The 21,449-nt window shown below is 36.8% G+C and overlaps 1 protein-coding gene across 2 annotated transcripts; it reads left to right on the forward strand.

The window, feature by feature from the left end:
- Window positions 1–239: 239 nt before the first annotated feature.
- PSEN1 (presenilin 1) lies at window positions 240–20,536 on the forward strand (the record flags this gene model as incomplete). 2 transcript variants are annotated; one of them, XM_082001083.1, is made up of 11 exons in its annotated part: window positions 240–323; window positions 2,131–2,169; window positions 5,045–5,298; window positions 6,576–6,717; window positions 10,427–10,494; window positions 12,282–12,502; window positions 14,786–14,884; window positions 16,152–16,238; window positions 17,096–17,269; window positions 19,381–19,499; window positions 19,882–20,536. In XM_082001083.1, the coding sequence occupies 11 exons, from the start codon at window positions 240–242 to the stop codon at window positions 20,035–20,037; spliced, it is 1,443 nt and encodes a 480-aa protein (XP_081857209.1). In that variant the 3' UTR covers window positions 20,038–20,536. The 2 variants fall into 2 exon arrangements, with proteins under 2 accessions (XP_081857209.1, XP_081857210.1); XM_082001084.1 differs by lacking the exon at window positions 2,131–2,169.
- Between the last annotated feature and the right edge of the window lie 913 nt (window positions 20,537–21,449).

Genomic DNA, 21,449 nt, shown 5'->3' on the forward strand with positions numbered 1-21,449 from the left:
TGATAATGCCTAGGCGCTCTTATTTTTATGCTGGAAAATCCCTATTATGACATCTTCGTAAAGTGATACAGTTCAGTGTATCGCTTTAGAGTAGTGTGAACTCCAAAAGTTGGGGTAAGGACGGAATGGAGAACTTGGTCAATAAGAACAAAGGCTTTTTACACATCTTTTTCCTTTCAGCATCTCAAGAGGAAAGATCCATTTGTGTAGAAATAAGCGTTTTCCAGAGGACAGCCCCAATGACAGAACTGTCTGCGCATTTACCCCAGTTTCAGCATGGGCAGCTGACAGAAAACTTCCCTGATAACCACCTCAGCAACACCGTATGTAATAAACCATTTTATTACCTGATAGCAGTTAAATCAGGATTAATAATGAGCGTGGATGAAAGTACAGTTCAGAACTCTAGAAATCTGTTTATTGGGAGTAATCTTCTCTATCTGGACTGTTGTGGTGATAAGCAGTGCCTAAAGAAATATTCTGTAAAAGATCTGACTCTCTAAAGTCATTTTTATATACCAATAAGACCTCTCCCAGTTTAAAATGGGGTTGGAGTGGCCAAGCCCACAAGAAAAATTAAGAAAATGGAATGGGACACTTCCGTGTCAAACACTGACCTTTAGAAGATTTAGTGAGCTCTCTTGATCTAGCCCATCTGTGGTTTGCTTGATTCACAGGTTTCTCAGTTACAGAGTTAATTTTAGTCTAGGTAGAGCTTGAAGCCTGTGTTTTGTTGTTGCTATTGCAGGAAGGGCAGCACTGTCTTCTGTGTGAGTAATTGTCAAGGTGCTTTCAGAGTTCTTGAGCTTTTTGGTGGGAGGGGGAACTCAAACCATGAAGTTTTATATGCTTGCTTTTCAAAGCAAGACCTTTCAAGACCTTAGTGCATAATTGTTGCTAAAACTGTACTCATTGTACTGCATGTGTTTTGGTAAAACCAAGTTTAGATGATCTACTTGGGTGTGGTGCTCAGGCTCTTTGATTTGTCATGCACAATTCTTTGTTCCTGCTATAGCTCTTGAATATCAGGTTTCTGTGTGACACAGAAATGCTCTTGTGAGGCTGGGCCACCTGTAGCCTTGTTTATGGCAGTGATTCATGTGAATATTTTGATCCCTGCTTTAACTCTTCTATACAATCCAGCAGTTCAAATAGATTTTGAAAAATCCTTGTCTTTATCTCAGATCAGCATCCTGCTATATCAGTAAAAATACAAAACATTTGAAATTTAAATTAAGATGTCAGTCTGACTTAAGACTTAATGATTATAGAAACTGCTAATAAAAATAGAAAAGTGGAAACTTTTGTACTGCATCCTTTGTGCTTTTACTTCAGAGGGAATGAAAAAGATTTCCTTTCATCTTGGACAGGTGAGAGAGTAACTTGTATCGAACACTTCTGCCAGATTAAAAAGGCAGAGCTTAGTCATAAGCTGTGGGCTCACCATCCTTACAGGTAACTTGGTGGTGCTCCTTCCCAGCAGTGGGGGACGGATGGTTCTATTTGCTTCTCACTGACAGACTGTACTGATGCGCAACTACTACTTGTGCTTTTTCTTTCTGTTTAAGTGTAACTCCAGGTGTAGTTTCAGTACTTAGTTGTAATGATTTTTTTTTTTCCCCTACACACATCCACTTTGTTTTTGTACATATGTACAAAAATCCTTTCCTGCTTAAGTATGTCTAGCTTTTGCGGCTCAGAGTCAGCATGTGAAGTCACTACGTACTATAATTTGCCATCTCTTCTTCCAGTCTTACACCAAGAGTTCAGCCCAGGCTTCAGTATCTGTTACTGCGGGAGAACTAATGAAGTCTGCGCTCACTGTCAGGGTCTGCTCCTGATGGATAAATCTGGATTTAATAAATAAAAACATTTTATCAAATATGCCGGTTCTTTTATCTCTTGGTTCAGGGCATTGCTCTGGGTTTGCTATTAACTATTTTCCTGATAGTAAAAAAAAACCCCTATCATTTACTTTTGATATTGCTTATTCACCTGAAAGCGTGTAGTTCATAACTTACGTTTGCTTACGGTGTTACAACAGGTGTTACTGACTTTTTAGCTTCAGAATTTTCACTTTTAACTATGTCTGAGGAAAGTGAAGAGTCTGTTCCTTTGCTTCCACTTCAGCAAGAGTCCATGGCCTCTGCTCTGTTTAATACTGATCAGGTAGGATACGAGTGCACTTTGTTCTTTTAAGCAGTGGGGCATGCACATATCAAATTTAGCTACACTTTAGTAGCCTGAAAGGACAACTTTTTTTCTAGTTTTAACAGTGAATGAGAGAATAACTCTTACAACTTGTGTGATGCTGATCTGGTTTTCATGCACTATATTTTAATATTTAAAGGCGTTTTGTGATTGTGTCTTTGTTCCTAACTAGTGGAGGGAATAAAATGTCACATACTGGTCTAATTTGTTCAATGTTTTCGCTTTATGTTTGAATTTATAGGTTTTTTTGTAGTGGTGTGCTAGTCAATCAGACTTTTCCTTTGGCTGTTTTTTTGTTTGCTTTGCAAAGCTGTAGATTTTTATTTTACTTTTTATATTTCTGTGCCTAAGATAGGGTTAAGTGTTCCCTCATGTACGACTGCTATTACAGCAGAGAAAGAGCAACATATTCTGCAAGTGTGCAGAAACCTAAATACTAGGTCTGCTTTACTTGTGAAGTGTTCCAAGGCTCTGATCATCTCCAACGTAGTGTTGCTTATGATCATCTTGGGCAGTTTATTTAGACAGGTAAGCTTATTGTTGTCTTGTAGACTGAGAGAAATGGAGTATTTTCAATATCAAAGTGAAAAATGTTACATTTGAACTATAATCTGTACAGAAGGACGTTCAGTTGCAGCCAGTATTTCAGAACAATTAAACGTAATGTCTTTATTTGCATTCTTACATATTCCTGTTTTTATCTGACTTTCAATAATTGTATGTGAGGACTTTACACCAAATGACAAGTGATTTATAATGAATCTTTCATTTAGTAAGAAATAATTATTGAACCCAAAATCTTCTGCAGGACATACTTTAACTTAACCTAAATCTGAATTTAGTACCATTAAAACCTTAATTCTAAAAAACTGGTTTCCTGCTAGTTTTAATTGCTTCATTAGGCAATTTTAGATTCCCCCACCCCTACATTTTTTCCTTTTTGAAAAATAAAACAAACTTTGTTAGAGGACAGTTCTTGAAACCCTGCTGAACTCGATCCTGAGGATACCACAAAAAAGGAGTAAATAGACAAAGCATTTGATGTGTATTGTTACTTTATAATGTCTTGTAAAAGCAGATTTTTCATGACTTGGGGAAGTTGTAAAGCTTCAACGAAGGTTTTAGCAGTGTCAGTGTTTGCAGTTCAAAGTCCAGGGACTTGTACTCCTTAATCACTTAAGTGCTTTTGAAAACTCCACTCTGAGTTCCTGAGTGTGTACTTAACATCTTATCTTTTCTGATGGTGGGGTTAGGAAAAAATCTATATAAGGAATCTCCAAAATTACTATTGATTCATCAAAAAACTGCTGTGAGTTGGTGAGATACAAGTCAGCGGTTATGTTTGGAAATGCTATTAAGAACAGGTAATGAGACTTCAACATTGCCTGTTTAAGGAAAAAATTACCTGCATGAGTACTTAAGCAGAAATAATTAGGTTATTTGCAATGCCCTATCTTATGTCTAGAGCAATTTTATTAAAACTGAGTGGTATTTTGAAGGTATTGCAACAGGTATTTTCCTTCAGTTTATTGCACATTTTAATCTAAAGCTGCTTCAGTGCACTTCATTTACAAACAGTTCAGTTTGAGTAATTCTGAAGAAATTAGATTAATTTTGTAAGAAGTCAAAAATCTTTGTGTTATACCTCTCTCATGTTAAACCTCTTGAGTGGCGGGAGTGGGAACAGTACAGCATTGACTTTGGATATGGTAATACAGTAAAAAGAAGAGTAAACTGTATAAACTGTGGGACTTTAGGGCTTGTTTAGAGTAACTGGTAAACATAAAATGTTTCTTTGTAGTCCAGAACAGGTAAAATGTAGCTCGCTATCCGGTTGTGTTCTCTGTATCTGCACACAACATGTAAAAGGCTGAATGCCTCCCTCTGACCAGGCTTCTTGGAGAGGTACAAAAGGTTTGTGACAAAGGGAGGAGCGCAGGCCTGATCATTTACTTGTAGGTGCTAGTCCCAGTTTGTGTTTTTGCTTGTGGTTAATCTTAATTCCATTGAACATTTACTTCTGTCCTTGTGTTTGAATTATACCCTTGATGTTTCATGGAGCAGTATCAGGAAGGCTAGGAGGCTCTTTCATATTTGTTGACAGGAGTGGTGGAATTTCTTCAGTGTCAGAGAAAGGATGTGGCAGTAGTATTCTTGGGAAAGGAGAGAAAGAATCTGCACGCTTAGCTCATCACACTCAAACTTTGGGATCAATTGTCAACATAAAGAATGAGAATTACCAGAGTTTGATCACCATTTCTGTGTCATTCTTCTCACAAAAAACGTGGGAACACAATACCTTGTGAAACTCCATTTTAACACAGGTAGTGTACTGTAGTGGGAGTAATGTGGTAAGGAAGGTAGAAATTTTATTGGGACTTTCATGGAGTTAGGTTCATAGATGTCTGTTTGACATTATTTCTAGGAACAGATATAGTTAATTCTTGTCAAGCTGTGAGTAATGTACTGTCATGCACCCTTGTATTGAATGTAGTTTGGACCAAGGGAGAAAGCTGTCTGTCTTTACTCAGCTTTTTATATTCTGTTTAAAGGAAAGGTGACATAGGCTCTTAGATGCAACCAGCCCTACTTTCAGCTGCTGCTGTTTTTAATATAAATGCTTCTAACATAACCCTGTGCTCACATTTTTTTTTATAACTGTGATGCAATTAACTACTACTGTTTAAGTCCTTGCTGTGGAAAGTGTTTTTGACAGTAAATATTACCTTAACACATTTACTGCTGAAGATCATCTTTCACTTATCTTTAATCTTTAGCTTTGAGAATATAATTGTGGGTTGTTGCTGAGGAAACTTCTTTTTATATATTACAGAATGACAACAGTGAAAGACGTCGCCATGATCATAGTGAGCGCAGAAGAAACGACAATCCTGAGTCTGAGACCAATGGGCAGCCACAAAGCATTCAGCAAGTGGTGGAACAAGACGAAGAAGAAGATGAGGAGCTGACACTGAAATATGGAGCAAAACATGTGATTATGTTGTTTGTACCTGTCACACTTTGCATGGTGGTCGTTGTTGCAACCATCAAGTCTGTCAGCTTTTATACGCGCAAGGATGGACAGCTGTATGTATCAATTTTTTTCCCTATCTTTTCAATGGACTCACTTAGATAAGTTTCTTTAATCTCCCTTTCTTCAGGGGTCTAAGTCAAGTAGTGAATTCCCTTTTCCTCTTCACCAGCCCAAAGGTAGTTTTAGTTTATTCCTTCCAGAAACCATACTCTAGATTTGTGGATTGTGGGATTATTGGCATTTGCTCTCTGTGTGGTGACCGGTTGGGTAATATCTTGTTTGTTACTGCTTGATTCAAATCCTAGTTCTTATTTTAATACTTCATCATGCCCTTTGGTATTTATAAAATAAACTGAGCCAAAGCCATTTCAGTTGTATGCTGCTAGAATGCAAAGATTTTGGAAAAGGAAACAAACTACTCATTTAAATGAAGTAGCATATATGCCAAGTTCTGGTTTGCCTGTGCTGTTAAAGAAATTCAAATGCAAGAGGTAAGACAGCTTTATGAGGTTCACTTCTGTTGCCGTTATAGAAACTTTCCTGGCAGGTTTCCTGTATAGAAATTTTTTTTTTTTTTTTGGCAAAATATTAATGTTGCCCAAAAAAAAGTAATTTCAGAGAAAGCTGATTTGAGTGAAAGGAAAGAACACAGAGCCTGTCAGAACCTGCAGCAAATCAGTCTTAAATGTTCCACTGTGAAAACGTTTAGACAAAATGATTCAAAGTGTGTTTGGCTTTGAAATGTTTGTATAATATAATATAAGCATGTCATAAAATGTTTCAATAAAACACAGAGTCCTTTTTCACTTATCAAAGTTGCGGATCAAAGAATTCTTTTTCTTGAATTTTTATTTATGGTGTTTCCTTCCCCCTCTCCCGTTCCCCATAAAGAAGTAGGGTTTCCCCTCCCCCCCAGGTCATTGTATTTCTTTAAGAAAAAGAGAGTTGAGCCCATACATTGTTTTGTTGAAATCACTGGGGAACTTTTCACTGTAAATCCACTAGATGGTATGCTTACAAAGGTCTAGCTGCAGTAATAGTCTAATGATTCATAGCATGTGGAGTTCTGTTTTTTGTTTGTTTTACAAAGTAGAAAATAGTAGTAATCTAAGAATGTAGGAAAGACAAGTCTCCTTAATTAAAAAAAAATTTCCTTAAGTTTGCCTAATATGATACTACGCCGCCTTTCAAATTTTGCCAAAGTATAAAATAGCTGTTACTTTTACAGCTCTGAATTGAAAGATTACTGCAATTTCATTTGATGTTGACCTCACATATCAGAAACATCTGTACGTTCAGTGGTATTTCAGTTGACTCTTTGTTGTTGTAGCATCTACACTCCTTTCACAGAAGAGACAGAGACAGTAGGACAGAGAGCCCTGAATTCAATTCTCAATGCCGCTATCATGATCAGCGTTATCATTGTCATGACCATACTCCTGGTTGTGCTTTACAAATACAGGTGCTACAAGGTGAGTATAAATAAAATTGACTTGAGTAATTGTGCTAATTTTATTTATTAGTACAGATTATCAAGAATGGAATAAAATGAAGGGTTATCAAGGATGAGTTAGCAAAAGTAGCAGAACTGGTGATTCAATTCACTGTTTCAATTTTGTGGCTTCTGTTTCTTTGACACAACGGAGGGGCAAAGGCCCAGTACTAACACAGCTGGCTGTTTTGTCAGTTAGAATTAGGATGGCATTGCTTCCTATTCCTGTGAAATGTACCATGTACCGAAATCATCCTGTGGTTAAGAACTACAAAGTACAGACCTGGTCCTACAATTTGGAAGCTATTCAGGACTTCAGAGGCTTCTCAAGGGCTCCCCTCTCTTCCACCCTGCCCCCAATATAGAAGTCCCCTGACACTGTGATATGTGCGTGGTTGTACACACCAGGCAATATCCTTATAACAAACACAGAGACTCTAAGGCTCTTTTGTGAAAGACTTCAATCATATAATGATGTAATCTAGGCAAGTCCAGGCTTAGCATAAATAGTTGCAATGTCACTTGCCTGGCAGGAATTGTTCATGAAAATTCCTGGTTGTATTTTAGTCTTAAGGACCTATTTGACAAGGCTTGGCATGGTAAAACTTCCCAGTGTGCAGCCAGAACCTTGAATCCGTTTCGTAGTTGTAAAACAGTCTGTGAGATCCGTGCACTGGCACAAAGCATTGCTCCACTTTATTTTTGGTCTTCATGGCTGTGAGTGAAACCCCTTTACAAAGTATCTGTGGAGTGACTGGGGAAATGATTTCTGCCTGAATCTGCATGCAGCTTGGAATAATGTTTTTTAAAGTGTGGACCTTCTCTTTTATCACAGTGTGTGTTTAAATCTGAACTGACAAAGTTTTCTTTTTAAACTGTCAATTCTGTTCATTCTAATGAAGTCAAATAACTGATCTACTTCAGCTAGGTTCCTTTGCAGTCAGTTCTCCTCAGGTGCTGAAGGCATCAAATAGTTTTTACTAAGCTTTTCACATTTCTGGTTTCCCTCTTGACCTTAAAAAGCACTGCATGTTCTCCTTACAAAAATAATTGTTGTACTAAAAAATTAGAATGATTAGACAGCAGAAATTTCCTGTAGTCCTATTTTATGCTAATTAAAGAAGTAACTCATTTTGTGTTTTTAGAATTGCTAACAGAGTATTTCTATGCTGCTATACCGGAATGCTATAAAATGTAGTTACCTGTCCACTGAATTCTATTTTACATGTAGTTCTATATGTAGAATGTAGTCTAGATTATAATGAAAGAATGTTAGGCCTCCAACTGGTAGTGGTAATTTGCTTATCTTCACAAAATTTTTATCTGAAAACTCCTTTGAAGAAAGGAAATGCTATTTCAGCTTTACTGCTGTTAGTTTCCTGTGTTTCTCCTGTAAATGAGCAGCATGGTCCCAAGTCTAAACAGAAACAGCATCTTTGAAGGTGATTCTATTTGACTAGCTTTTCTTTATAATGTATTTTATTATTCTCTGCAGTTTTCATTGCTTTAGTCTGCTTAACCAAAATCTGGCTGCTGTAGCTCATTTTAATTCTCTGCATTCTGTAATCCTTAGCTTTTATTCAAGTTGTAGCAGGCAAAGACGACTGTGTACCAGTGATCAATTAGTGTTGAAGCTGTTGTCAAATGAAGAATGAAAACTCTTTAATTAAGACAACAAACCTGTTACGGTATGCTGCTAGGAAAACGCTGGCCAAAACTTACAAGAAATACTTTGGAAAAATCACTTGTATGAAAAGAGGCCAGTGATCTGGAAGATGGTATAGCGAATGAGATACATACTCATGATATAAAACAAACATCTGTGTGTAAAATGCCAACTTACACCAACTATTGAAACTACCCCCTTTAGTACTGTTGGCAGTAGTTGTACAAAGTGCATGCAAACATTTGCCTTGGTGTTGACATTGTGAGCATTTTACTCTTTACTAAAATGAAACATTAGTATTCACATTATTTTCTTAGGTGGTAAGAAAGTTTAAGAGCTTATACTACAAATAGAATAACTACAGGTAGAAGTCATGTTGTTATTAAAAGAAATGGCAGAGCTTGCTTTGCCATTTTCTTAAAATGGTTTCAACTAGTTTTACAGAGAAATAAAATTACTCTTTTAGGTTACTACTGAGATATATAGGTAGCTTTACAAGTTGTTTGAAAGTCGGATTCTGTTTCAGGTACCTATCACTCTTCAGCTTTAGTATGGTTCCTCTCCCTGCCCCCCCCCATCAGAGGTGACAGTTTGATGGACTGAGACTTAGTCTGTGTCTTTTAAATTCACTTCTGCAAAATATTTTAAACTATAATATAACATGCACCATTCTTAAGTCTTTTTGAGACTACATTAACAAATACGGAAAGCCAATCTGTTAGATTAGCAAGTGAAATGACAGGTTTTATTACATTGAAGGTTAAATTTGAACCTGTTTTGAAAGCGAGAAAGTGTGAAGAAGGAGAATGAATGTTTCAAATACTGCTGAGAATTTTAAAAATGCTTATGAAAAATTAAGTATTAGACTAACTGTACTAAATTACTAACTGTAATAACTAGATTCTTAATTTGCTGGAAAGTCCTGGTTGCCTCATGTAACATGATTCTTTTAGTCTGTGTACATATGGGCTTGACTTTTAAATTAAATTTTGCAAAATATTGTAGAAACTGTAACATAGTGTGTATTCTACTGCACATCTTTTAGAAAAAGAGAAATGTTTAGAAATTGTATTTCTAACCTAGTTTCTGAATACTTTGATCTAGTATACATATATAGCTAATTTAACCAGTTAATTTTCCACTGAGCATGTCTATGCAAAGCAGGATTTCTTAGGCAGCTTGAATTTCTAGATTATTGCTTCTGACTGGTTATCTACTTGCAATGTTTGGTCTGGTTTTATATATAGGATTCTGTGCTGGGAATTTGACAAATACATGTTTCATTCTGAATTCAGAGATTACCAAAGTTACAGGGCTTTTCAATCTTAATTTTTAATTTTGCACAGAAATATACAAGCATGCTGTGCACTTTCATCAGTGCAAAGTTTGAGTGCCTGTCATTTCCAAGTTTAAATCTATGCGTGTCCCTGCTGAGTACAACCCTGAATTGTTTTTTGTTAAACTGTTGGGCATGTGTAACTGCTGTCATATGAAAATTAGAGATTATGTGTATAGATGATGGATAGAGAATGTAGAAATCCTTACATAGTCATTCATTGATTACATGCTAATACTGAATTCCAGCAGATAAGCACTGAAGGTTTTCCTATGTTCCAGCATTTAGTTCTATAACTGTATTCTGAAAATTACTTGCAATCAGAGCAGTCTTTTTAATTGTGGAAAAAACGAATCGTATTTTCAATCTGTGTTAATGCTGGATGCTTCTGCGTTATAATGATACTGTTATCAAAATGGCCTAAAAATACACAAACAGTAGTTTTCATTGTATAGAACCTCTATTGAAAGACCACAAAGCACTTAAAATTCATAAGTGTAAATTAAAATATAATAACGTGTATAGACTAAATATGAATTTAGCAGCAGCCAAAGAAAGAGATCTGAATATCATTTCCTTGCTTTATTCAAAAGGGAAAATAGCCTTAAAGGCATTTTTAAGTAGATACTACGTTTAAAAGATAAAATCTTAAAAAAAATCTGTATTGATATCTCTTTTTTTTCCCAGGTGATCCATGGTTGGCTTATAATTTCTTCTCTTTTGCTGCTTTTCTTTTTCTCATTCATCTACCTGGGGTAAGTGAACTAAAGTATTAATGTACCATTTTTCAACCACTTTATGTATGTATTTATTTCAGAACTAGCCCTTGAACCTTAAACAAGAATGACAGTAATGGGTAAGCTATTGCAATAAAATTTTTGGGTTTATATAGGTTCATAGAATACACATAAAAGAGAAAGAGATTTATGAGTTTATAGTGCATTTGATATTGTACTGGAGCTGTCCCTCACACATGCATCAAATTATGCATTTATTATTATTATTAATGATTATTCATCATGAGAATAATCTATCTTCCACAGGACAGGTTATTCTGTTAGTCTATCTTCTGATAACTTAATATTTCATAGCTGTATGACTTGAGGGCCATTGTTTACCACTGGTGGTGGGCTGTATATGCAAAGGCTGTTTGCATGGGAGTGGCTGAAAAGAATCTGCTCCCTCATCAAAATGTATTCAGTGTGTTTCTTTTCAAATTTGGAAGCATGTCTTTATCCAGACATCAAGAAAAGTGGTACATAATACTCAATATTCTCTAAAACGAACAACCTGACTAGGGTTCGTAACTAGAGATATGCCATGAAATTCTTGTAGTGTGTATATTTTTTGTACCACTTGGTGACATATACACTTCTCTTTGAAGAAGCTTATTTAATTTGATCTCTAGGGGGAGAAAATTGTGTTCCTTCAGTCACTAATTTTTGCTAAAAGTCATTTGTGATGCCTTTTTTGATTAGTATTTTCTCTAACCATAGTAGCAACTTTTGAAATACAGGGCAATATTTTGAAATACAGGCTGGGTGGAAGCAAGTTGCCAGGCTCACTTCCTTTGGGTTCGGGTTGGAGCTGGCACTTTTTCCATGAGCATGTGTGACTAGAGGAACTGAAGACTCTCCTGACACTCTGCTTTCCTTCACCTGTCCCTGCTGCCTCACAGCAGTGCTGGCATCCTTTTGCAGAGGTCTAGTGAGTGAGGAGGGAGTTGATAGACCAGTTAATACATGATAGCAGTAAGGGGCATCCTGTTAACACTGTACATCTCAAAGGCCAGCTAACAACTAGGGAAGACAAATTTCCTGGAGGAAAGTATCGTGCAAATTATAAGGTTCTTGGTAGCTTCATGAATTGGTAGCAGCAGAATCTGCAAACATCCATCACAACTGTTGCTTCGCGGGATTAGTGGAAGTCACTTGTGACTTGATGACAACATATTTGTCTATTTTGGTGTATTAGTTATTGAGGGTCTTAATTTGTTTATAGTATTTGGTGTGGCAGAGTGGCACGGTTCATCCAAAAAGAAAGCTTTTCACTTTAGTGTTTGTGGCGAAGAATAAAATAGAATAACCGTGTATATCTTACTTTGAAGTTAGCAATTGTTAACAATCCTGTTTCCATTCCACAGGAGGTAGGTAAGTAGAAGGAGATCTGTTTGCATGCCTTTAAAGATCCATTATAACCTCACAAGTTCTTATTCTTCTGATTTTTAAAAATCGTGAACATAATCAAAATGACTGGTTTTGCAGTAATGTCCCTTCCTGTCAGTTTCTGCTTTGATTGAGAAGGAAGTAGAACATTTACGAAAATTTTCAGAAAAGTGAAAGAGTTCATGTGAAGCAAACACTGGTAAAATTATCCCCTTTGTGAAGAATGGTTAAGTACTAATTGGAGATAGAATTTTACATTTGTGCCACTACGTTGAATATGAAATTTTTTTTTAAAATGTTGTGAAGCTTGCATCTGTAACTTGTTTCCATTGTTTTAAGCAAATGCAGTCCGTATTCTTTTCCATATTTTTTTTTAGTGAGGTTTTTAAGACGTATAACGTTGCCATGGACTACATTACGGTGGCACTCGTGATCTGGAACTTCGGTGTTGTGGGAATGATTTGTATTCATTGGAAGGGTCCGCTTCGGCTCCAGCAGGCATATCTCATTATGATAAGCGCTCTCATGGCCTTGGTGTTCATTAAGTACCTTCCCGAATGGACTGCGTGGCTTATCCTGGCTGTTATTTCAGTGTATGGTAAGGTCTGGGGCAAGGCATAGTAAAAGATATTATGGTGGGTATTTCTTCTATTCCCTGACTGCTCATTTTCTGTTTGTCTGACTATACCTTAAAAAAAAGGAAAGGGGGGTGGGTATCATCCACAGTAGCGAGTAAGGTGATTACAGACTTCAGAAATAAGATCATGATCTAAACCGAGATCAGTCCCCTGCAGCTAAGGGCTTTGTGTGGCTGTGTGATGCCATCTTCCTTCATGTTTTCTGGACTTTCTGGATTCTTTGGGGAGGAGAATTAAAGTAAGAGAGAGGAGGAGCTAAAAGACCTGTGTTGCCATTTTGATCTCTTCTATGAAGGTGGAGAGCTTTTGGTTTCTTTTTTTCACCAAGTTTCCAAAGGAAACTTTGGAAATGATTCTATGTTCAGAATTTAGGAGCTTGTTGTTTGGATACAGTCCCATACAGGTATAGATCTGCCCAACCTATGAATTGTTCAAATCTGTGGACATAGAAACAACACCCTGATCCATGCCTAATAATATAATGAGAAGGAAGGAAGGATTAAAGGCAGTTTTCATTGCTCAAAGTCATTTAACATTCAAAAGGATATAATTGTGAGATCTATTTCCTTGATTTTTTTTAAATAAAAATAAAATTCATTTGAATTATCGCATATTACGCTTTTTTAGAATGATGACTGAGAGGTACCTAGATGTAGTTTTTTCATAAAGCTTTAGAGGGCACTGGACACTTTTGGTAAGAAGATCACTCTATATCCCAGATACTGATTTAGTTCCCAGGCAAGACTAAAATCTAGTTACCTAGACATAATTAAAACATTACCGTATGCATGAAGATGTGCTCATAATTTTTTTGGAAGCATGGAAGTGTGATGAATGTGTACTCTGAAAGTCACTGATAATTATAAAGATTGAGAACCTGTCCAGTTGTAGCAGTGCAGGGGTTAATAAGATGTGATTAGCTCTGGTAGGTCAGTGTACTCCTTAGGTGTCCTCTTCCTTCAGAGGGAGGAAAAATGTCCCTTGTGTGTATGCTCATGGATCTTAAGGAAACATTCCCATCCCCCCTCTCCACTTCTACCCTTCCTATGACTGGAACAAATCTGAGTATTCCAAGTGTGCAGCCTTCATTCAGTGATTACAAAACAAAATTACTCTTTAGATCATATTCCAAGACCATAACTTGGTTGTTTTGAGTAAAGGGGAGGTAAGTTTCAAAGCTTGTGACCCCATGCTAAGAATTCTTTACTCGAGTGGGACCAGCAATGGTGCTAGGGTAGTTGGCTTAGGTACAGGACTGCTCTGTGCAACATACAGCTCCTGACAAGTAAGATACTCCTTTTGGTGTCAGATTTTGTTTCAAATGAGTTTAAAGATAGACAGTGAGTGGATGACTTCGAAAGATAGTAGCAAGGTTAATATGTAAATGTTGCAGCTTTCTGTCCAAATATGCAAGACAAGGGAAAAGTAGCAGGATTTGGTTGTGGAGTTGCAAATTTCATTAACAAACCATCAACATTCAGGTGAGAAAGCAAATGATTGATCAGTTTTTCTTAATGCTGTGCTTTGATCTGTATGAGTAACTTGTGCAGTCATCCTATTTCGTAAATGATTGCTTTTCAGTTAATTTTTAATTGTTCACCCAGTTTCATATACTGTCCCATGAACAAGAATTGAGGGAAACAACAAAAAGCTGCTTTTTTTTCCTTACGCTAAATATGCTTTGAACACCTCTCAAATCTATTGCAAACACAGCGTTTTCCAGCAAGGCTTAATGAACCTATTTTTTTTCCTCTTCACATGTACATTCACTTTCTTTCCTCTTTAAGTGAGAATAAATTGGCAGTCATGCCTACTTCATAAAAGTTATGTAAGCCTCACTTACCTGTTGTCTTAAAATTAGATTTAGCATTAAACTTGGCTTAAGAAAGCAAGCTTGAGTATTTCTAAGATGTTAGTTGAATAGTGACTTTCGTGAATTATTTGCTTTCAATTTGCAAATCTGCATATACACACAGATACATCTGCAGTTACATAATATTTTCAGTGAGAAACATCATTTTTTAAAATTTGTATACATATTACAGTAATATGTAAAATAGGTTGTACAACTGAGAATATTAAAAGGTGTTCCTGTGGGATACTGCCTTGTGCCCATTGGCGCTCTCAGAAGTCTATGTTCAAGTTAGCATTTTACCCTATTACCAGTCTCTGCAAGTGTTACAGAAAAACTTTCTTAAAAGTGTGTCTGCAGTGGTGTAAGATCTGTTTGCTCTTCCTTCCAGATTTGGTTGCTGTCCTGTGTCCTAAAGGTCCTCTTCGTATGCTAGTTGAAACAGCTCAAGAGAGAAATGAAACTCTCTTCCCAGCACTTATTTACTCCTGTAAGTATATTTCATGAAATACTTAAATTAAATACTTAGTCACCTGGTCAGCTGAAGTGATTACTCTTATTTTTCTGTCTTTTAATGTGATGCTTGTCATGGAATTCTGTTTACTTGGGCCGTAGTTTTCCTTTCCCTATTGACGCAAAAATGTGGAACATCATCTGGCAAGATAAAAACCAGAATGTTTGTTATAAAATATGAACAGGAAAAATGGTAATACACCTTGTTTTGGCCAAAGTAGTATGTCATTAGACTGTGAATCAAGCCCATTCAAAGGGAGTACTTGTTTTTAGAAAATATTTATCAGCTTTCAGTGCTTAACCTGTGTGTTACTGGAAGGAAAAGGAGAAATTGCTTAGAAGAGATTCGTTTACAGATCTATTTTCTCCTTTCTCCACAGCTTGTCTTTTTTTGATATATTGTTTCTCCCTGCAGTTGTGAAAAATAACGTACTGAATGCAAATTGCTGTTATGACCTGTGTATCAATTAGCACATAATTCCACTGTTTCTGAAGTTCCATGTTGCTAGTCGTAATCATAGGGATAAACAGTGAAATAGGTTAATCATAAGTGATTATGCCTGTAAAGCAGCAAGTGTGGTGTAGACTGACTGGCTCTTTCAGGGACAAGTTTACAGTGGAGAGAGGAGGGGTTTCTTCAGCTGTCACTCTTGCTGTGTTTTACCGATACTTCTCATAGCTGCCTGTTGTTCTGTTTTGTGGAGGAGAGGTGAATGTAAAGAAACCACAAACTTGAATTAAAATACACCATTTAAGTGTGACAACATTTCATTACCTCCAGATTGGAGAATTCTTTGTTACAGTGGGGGCAGAGAACAATTAACTTTGATGCCGATACTGCCTCTGAATTGAAGTTACCTCACTACTAGTCTTAATAGACCTTCTTACTTGCAGATAAAAGAACTGATTAATGGAAAAAAGTAAAGAAATAGTTGATTTGGATTTTCAGTGTGGGCCTTATATATAGAAGTAATTTCCCTGGCAACAGCTGTTGCAATTTTTTTCAACATCTAGTAAGAATAAAACTTTTACTCACCAAATTCTGTAAATGCATGTTGTAGCTGGTACTGGCTGTGTTCCAGATATTACTGTGCTTTAATGAGAGTAAAATTGCCTGTTGCAAAAGATAGTTGTATCAAAAAAAAAAAGAAAAAGAAAAAATGGATTGGTGCCAGCACTATCTCAGAATTGCATACATCTGAGGTTGTGATTAGCTATACTGTTTTGTTGGGTTTTTTTAATAGCAACAATGATATGGCTAGTGAACATGGCTGAGGAAGATCCAGAAGCCCAACGGAAAGCTTCCAAAAACTCCACTTATGATAAACAAGGTGAGTTTTTCTTTGGCAAGCCTTTATAGTTGTCATTTTATTGGAATACTTGTTTATGGACGCTTGGTTTTTTTAGCTTTTTAAGTGTCCTGGTTGCTGTAGAAGAGTGAAAGCATGGAGGCCTTATTAGGAATGATGAATCTGTCAAGACTTCAAAAATTGCTCACTTACTGTGCAGTTAATGTAATTGCATTCATTTTTCTGAGATGCAAGATGTTGGTGGTGAAATGACTCTCAATAGACAACTATTGACTGAGTTCAATCACTTGTCAAATTGGGATGATATACTATGATGCTAACTCATTTATATTTGTGTTAAAAAGAAATGTGTCTAGCCCTCTTGGCTGTGCAGTTAGTGTTTAAAAACTTGGGGTTTGTTTGTTTACATGTATTATTAAAGCGGAGCAGAGTTTCTGAATTTAACATGCTTCAAGGGGTGTATGTATAAGTAACTTTACTGAAAGTTTTCTATTTTACTGGAAAATAAAGCAGTCGATAGTGACTAAAGAAGCTAATGAAATATCAGATGATAGTTATTCCTTAAACTGTGATCTTTAAATTAAGTCACCACAGAGCTTTCACTCTTATATTGAAGTACTCCTGAATACTAGGACTTGAGTGCAACATGTAGGTGCTATGACTGCAGAGTGCACATTGACTCCCGATTGTTTAAGTAAGTGTTAAAATCTGAAGTGAGAATGTATTGTAATGGTGTGTGTCAATGTTAGGTTTTGCTAAATATTACAGAATACCTGGTTTTTTCCCCTCATCCTTCTGTGATCTTACATGTGGAGAGATTGTCATGTTTTAGAAGGCAAGTTTTTGAAGGAGATCTTAAATGCCTTTCTTCCTTTGAGCTCCGGCAAACCAGACTCAGAATGAAGATGCTGAAGCGGATGATGGTGGCTTTAGTCAGGAATGGCAGCAACAAAGGGACAATAGAATAGGACCTATTGAATCAACACCTGAATCCCGTGCTGCTGTTCAGGCTTTACCCAGTAACTCTCAAACCAGTGAAGACCCCGAAGAACGTGAGTATGGAGTACTGTGCCTGAAAGACTTAGTAATATCTGAAGCTAGTTAGTCTTAGTCTTAGTCATCCTGTCTGCACAGATACAGTATGCTATGAGCTAATAGCAAGCTGAAGTGCTGCTCTTGTTCATGATCTATACTGACGTGCCCCTTTGAAATAGATGAAGTTGATTTTTGGTAGCTTTTGGTTTTGCTGCAGGAGTGAGTAATATTGGCCAAACTGAGCTTCAGTTTGATACATAAACTCAAAACTTTAATAGCACAAGCTGCTTTCAGACCATTATACAGTCAGTTCCATTAGCTTCTGTCTTTGTCAGGCAGTGTTCTGCTGTGTATCATCTCTTTTGGGTTTTAGGCCCTGGAAGTACAGTCATTAACTTTTTTTGCCTCAAGATTAAACTACTCTGTATAAAGCAATGTTTAAAACCTAATTGGAGGCTGAAATGAATGCAGAATGCCATGGGCTTGTGCATTTTTCTCCAGCATCTTGTTGAGGTACAGTATCTTTGGATAGCACATGACATCAATACTCAGATACCTGTTTTAATAGACTCATGATTTCCATTTGGAGCTGGTATTAGATTTGCAAAGCTCTAAATAAATTAGGGTCTGCTTGTCTAATAAACTGCTCTCCACATGAGATGCTGCCATATTTAGCAGGTGCAACGGCTTCCTTTGATTCTCAGGTTCTCCTCTGATTAAAAATAGAGACTTCTACTTTAAGAACAATTTTGAATTTACTTTGTCCCCAAAATTCCAAATTCAGAGTGTGTTGCAAATCCATTTTCATTTCTAGAGCTTAGAAAAATAACATTAAGATGCAAAAATTTTAGGAATTGGGCTATTTTAGTTAGCTGACTGGTTAACTAAAATTCTTGTCTAGCCAGATGAACAATTTTTCCTTCCTGTATTCCTACAGCGAATAGTAATGACAGATGCGCAGTGATCCAGTCAGGCTTGTCAGCCAGCATTAGCTTACTAGAAGCTTGGAGCAGCGTATTAGAAATTTGGGGAGTTTGCGTGCGTGGAAAGAGTTATCTAGCAGTTGCCTTTGCTTTTATTGTTCTGTCACACTGAAAGCAAGCATCCAAGTTTTGTTTCAGCAGTTAAAGAGTGTTTTAATGCTTAAGAGCTTTTAATGAATGCAGTGTTCTAGACCATATATTGGAGGCCTGCTGAAAGAGAGTAGGGTTGCCTTTTTTCTTTTTTTCCTTTCTCCCTTTTTTTTTTTCCCCCTCCTTTTTTCCTTTCTGTTTTTTCCCCAGTGATCATTCAGGCATACACCTCTGTTTTGATGCTCTGGGTTCCTGTTAGAACTCTAAAGTGAGTTTTGGGCTGGACTGTAATCAGGTAACAAAGTAAACAGCTGGTGACCTGATGTTGGCCTCTCTGACTTAATATCTTGGACTAAAAGATCAGAAAGTGAACTCGCATGCAGGAGATCTTCATTATTTCTCTCGCAGAAATAATTGAGTATTATGCTCCCAGACTGGGAGTTAAGGTGGTAATTACTATTTAAAGGAATAAGATGTTAACTCATTAATTTTCCTAAACCTCACATCTTGGACTAAATATGTCGGGCTTTTGTCACTGTGATATGCTCTGTAATTACACACAAGTGCTTTTTAGAACTACCTTAGAATTCTGTAGGAAAATTGGGAGGGCAGTGGGATATTTTGCTGGGTATAGGTTTCTAACTGGCCACCTGCAAGCAACTTACTTGTTTTCCCCCTCCCTCGGCCAGCTTAAAGGAATTTTACTTCAATATTCTGTTGAATATGGCATGGCAACCAAAAGTGAACACCCCCACAACAAATATAATTATAAATATCTGAGTTTGAATATACTGCATTTGTGTGTACAGGAGACTAGGAATATAGAAAAATTCTAATTGTAGGATGAATTGAGTGGTGTAATGTTCCTAAGCAATCTTGTTTCACAAGAGTTTATCACTTGATTCACGAGTGGTATTAGTTTTGAAAATAAAATGTTCTTATTAGCAAGTTCTGTTGATACTTAATATAAACCTGTATTATTCTCTGACGTTTACTGATATGTAATACTTGTAGACTGTCTGATACTTAATGCTGCCATATATTCACTTTTGCAGGAGGAGTAAAGCTAGGTTTGGGAGACTTCATTTTCTACAGCGTCCTTGTTGGCAAAGCCTCTGCAACAGCAAGCGGGGACTGGAATACAACTTTAGCGTGTTTTGTAGCCATATTAATTGTGAGTATAATGTAATATAGGGATAATTTCTATTGTTAGAAATAGATAGAAATAGATAATAGGGATAGTTTCTGTTGTTCATCAGGGACAAAGTCATAACCGCTACATTTTTTCTTTGGAATTTGTTTATTTGGTGGCCTGACTGAATACTGATGAGGGCTTCAGCTGTGATTTTTGTTGGCTGTACATCCATCACTTATGCCTTTAGTTTAGGAACGTGTTAATGGTATCTTGTATTTCTGTGGTGTTAGTGTTTTTATATTTATTTTTTTATATATATATATATAAAAAAATATATATATAAAAAATCTTTTGCTTGTCAGAGTTCCCTAATTTCTCCTTATGTTTTTGTTTGTTTTGTGTTTTTTTTTCTTCCTCTCAGGGTCTGTGCCTTACACTTCTGCTTCTTGCCATCTTTAAGAAGGCCTTACCAGCGCTTCCAATCTCCATAACCTTTGGGCTAGTTTTTTACTTTGCTACAGACAACTTGGTGCAACCCTTTATGGACCAGCTAGCATTCCATCAATTTTATATCTAGCGCACTTGATGCTGGTATTCTATGGATATTTGTAGCAAATCTGGGAGGAGGAGAAATGTTTTTCTCTCAGTTCTCAAGTGAGACTGAAGTTTAATACTCAAGATTCCAAGCCTGAATCATTACAACTTCTTCTGATGTTTTGGTGTTTTGGTTTTTGGGTTTTTTTTTCTGAGACAACTGCTGCACTGGGCACCATATGAATTTTCCTCTGTGAAAGTAGCTTCTTCCTGACGGCCGGTCTAAACTGGGTGCTGTTATATCAGAGGTAATCTGATATACGTATCTCTGGTAAGGACTACCTGTGTAAAAATTGCTAATGCTTCCACCAGCAATGTGATCTCTTACCACAGGTTGATTATTTTCACAGCATTAAGGGTGCTCAGGACTTCCTTGATGTTAACAGAGGAAGCTGACAAATCACATGGAACTTGTCCCTGTAACTGCTTGAAGAGACAGAACCCAATTCAGACTTCTTCAGCAGTGATCTTTTGACAGCAGAGTCCTGACTCTGCTTTGTGTAATGAGAAAGGACTTTGTAGCCACTTGACGAAGGGAGAAAGTACTGTCACTCTAAGAGTGCTCCACCACTTCATAGCCTCTGTGCCTGAGTGTGCTTCATTTTAGTAAACTTAAAAGCTTCTACCACCACCACCCCTACTGGAACTAGGAGCCTCTTCTCAGTTTTAATACTTTGTATTCTCAAGCATGGAGTGCACCTTCTGTACACCTGCTCCAGTTTATGTAGCTACTTAGACTTGGACTGAATTGTTTGGCATTAGTGGATCATAAGGTCCTAATCTGGATCTTAGATTCTAAAAGGTTAATAAACTACATTAAAAAGCAATTTCAGGACTTAACTCATTGTGCTCTTGCAAATCATTTTGCTAGAACACCATTTTAAACGCTGTGTTTGAGAATAGTCACTAACAACACGGACTGTATTGTTGGTATATGTACCTTTTATTGAAATTCTTATGAAATAAGTAGACATTTGCAACAATCCCAGAAGGAGTTTAGTTTGCCAGGTCTAGAAGCCAAAGTGCTATTAACAGCACTTTAATGCGTCACTGAAATTTTTCTCTACAAAAATGTGGTTTACAGTTCTGTTGAGTTGAAGTATTGGTCACTCAACCGTCTTAACACCTCAGGTTGGGCAGGGATTTTTTTTTTTCATGCAATATTTTTATTGGTGAGGATACTTAATTTAGGTGAAGCATTACTTCATGTTACCAAGGAGCAAAATTTGTGGCCCTCTTCACTTTAATTACCTCTCCAGTGAGGAACAGAAGACTGGACAAATGAAAGGCAACTCAAAATCACTGAAAAGAAGATATGAGATTTTGAACTTGTTACAAGAAAAAGAATCTGTTCAAACTTCAAAACCTGCTAAACTGGGGTTTTTTCTTCATTTG

This window comes from Phaethon aethereus (assembly GCF_964289735.1).
Source record: "Phaethon aethereus genome assembly, chromosome: 5".
Taxonomy (NCBI): domain Eukaryota; kingdom Metazoa; phylum Chordata; class Aves; order Phaethontiformes; family Phaethontidae; genus Phaethon; species Phaethon aethereus.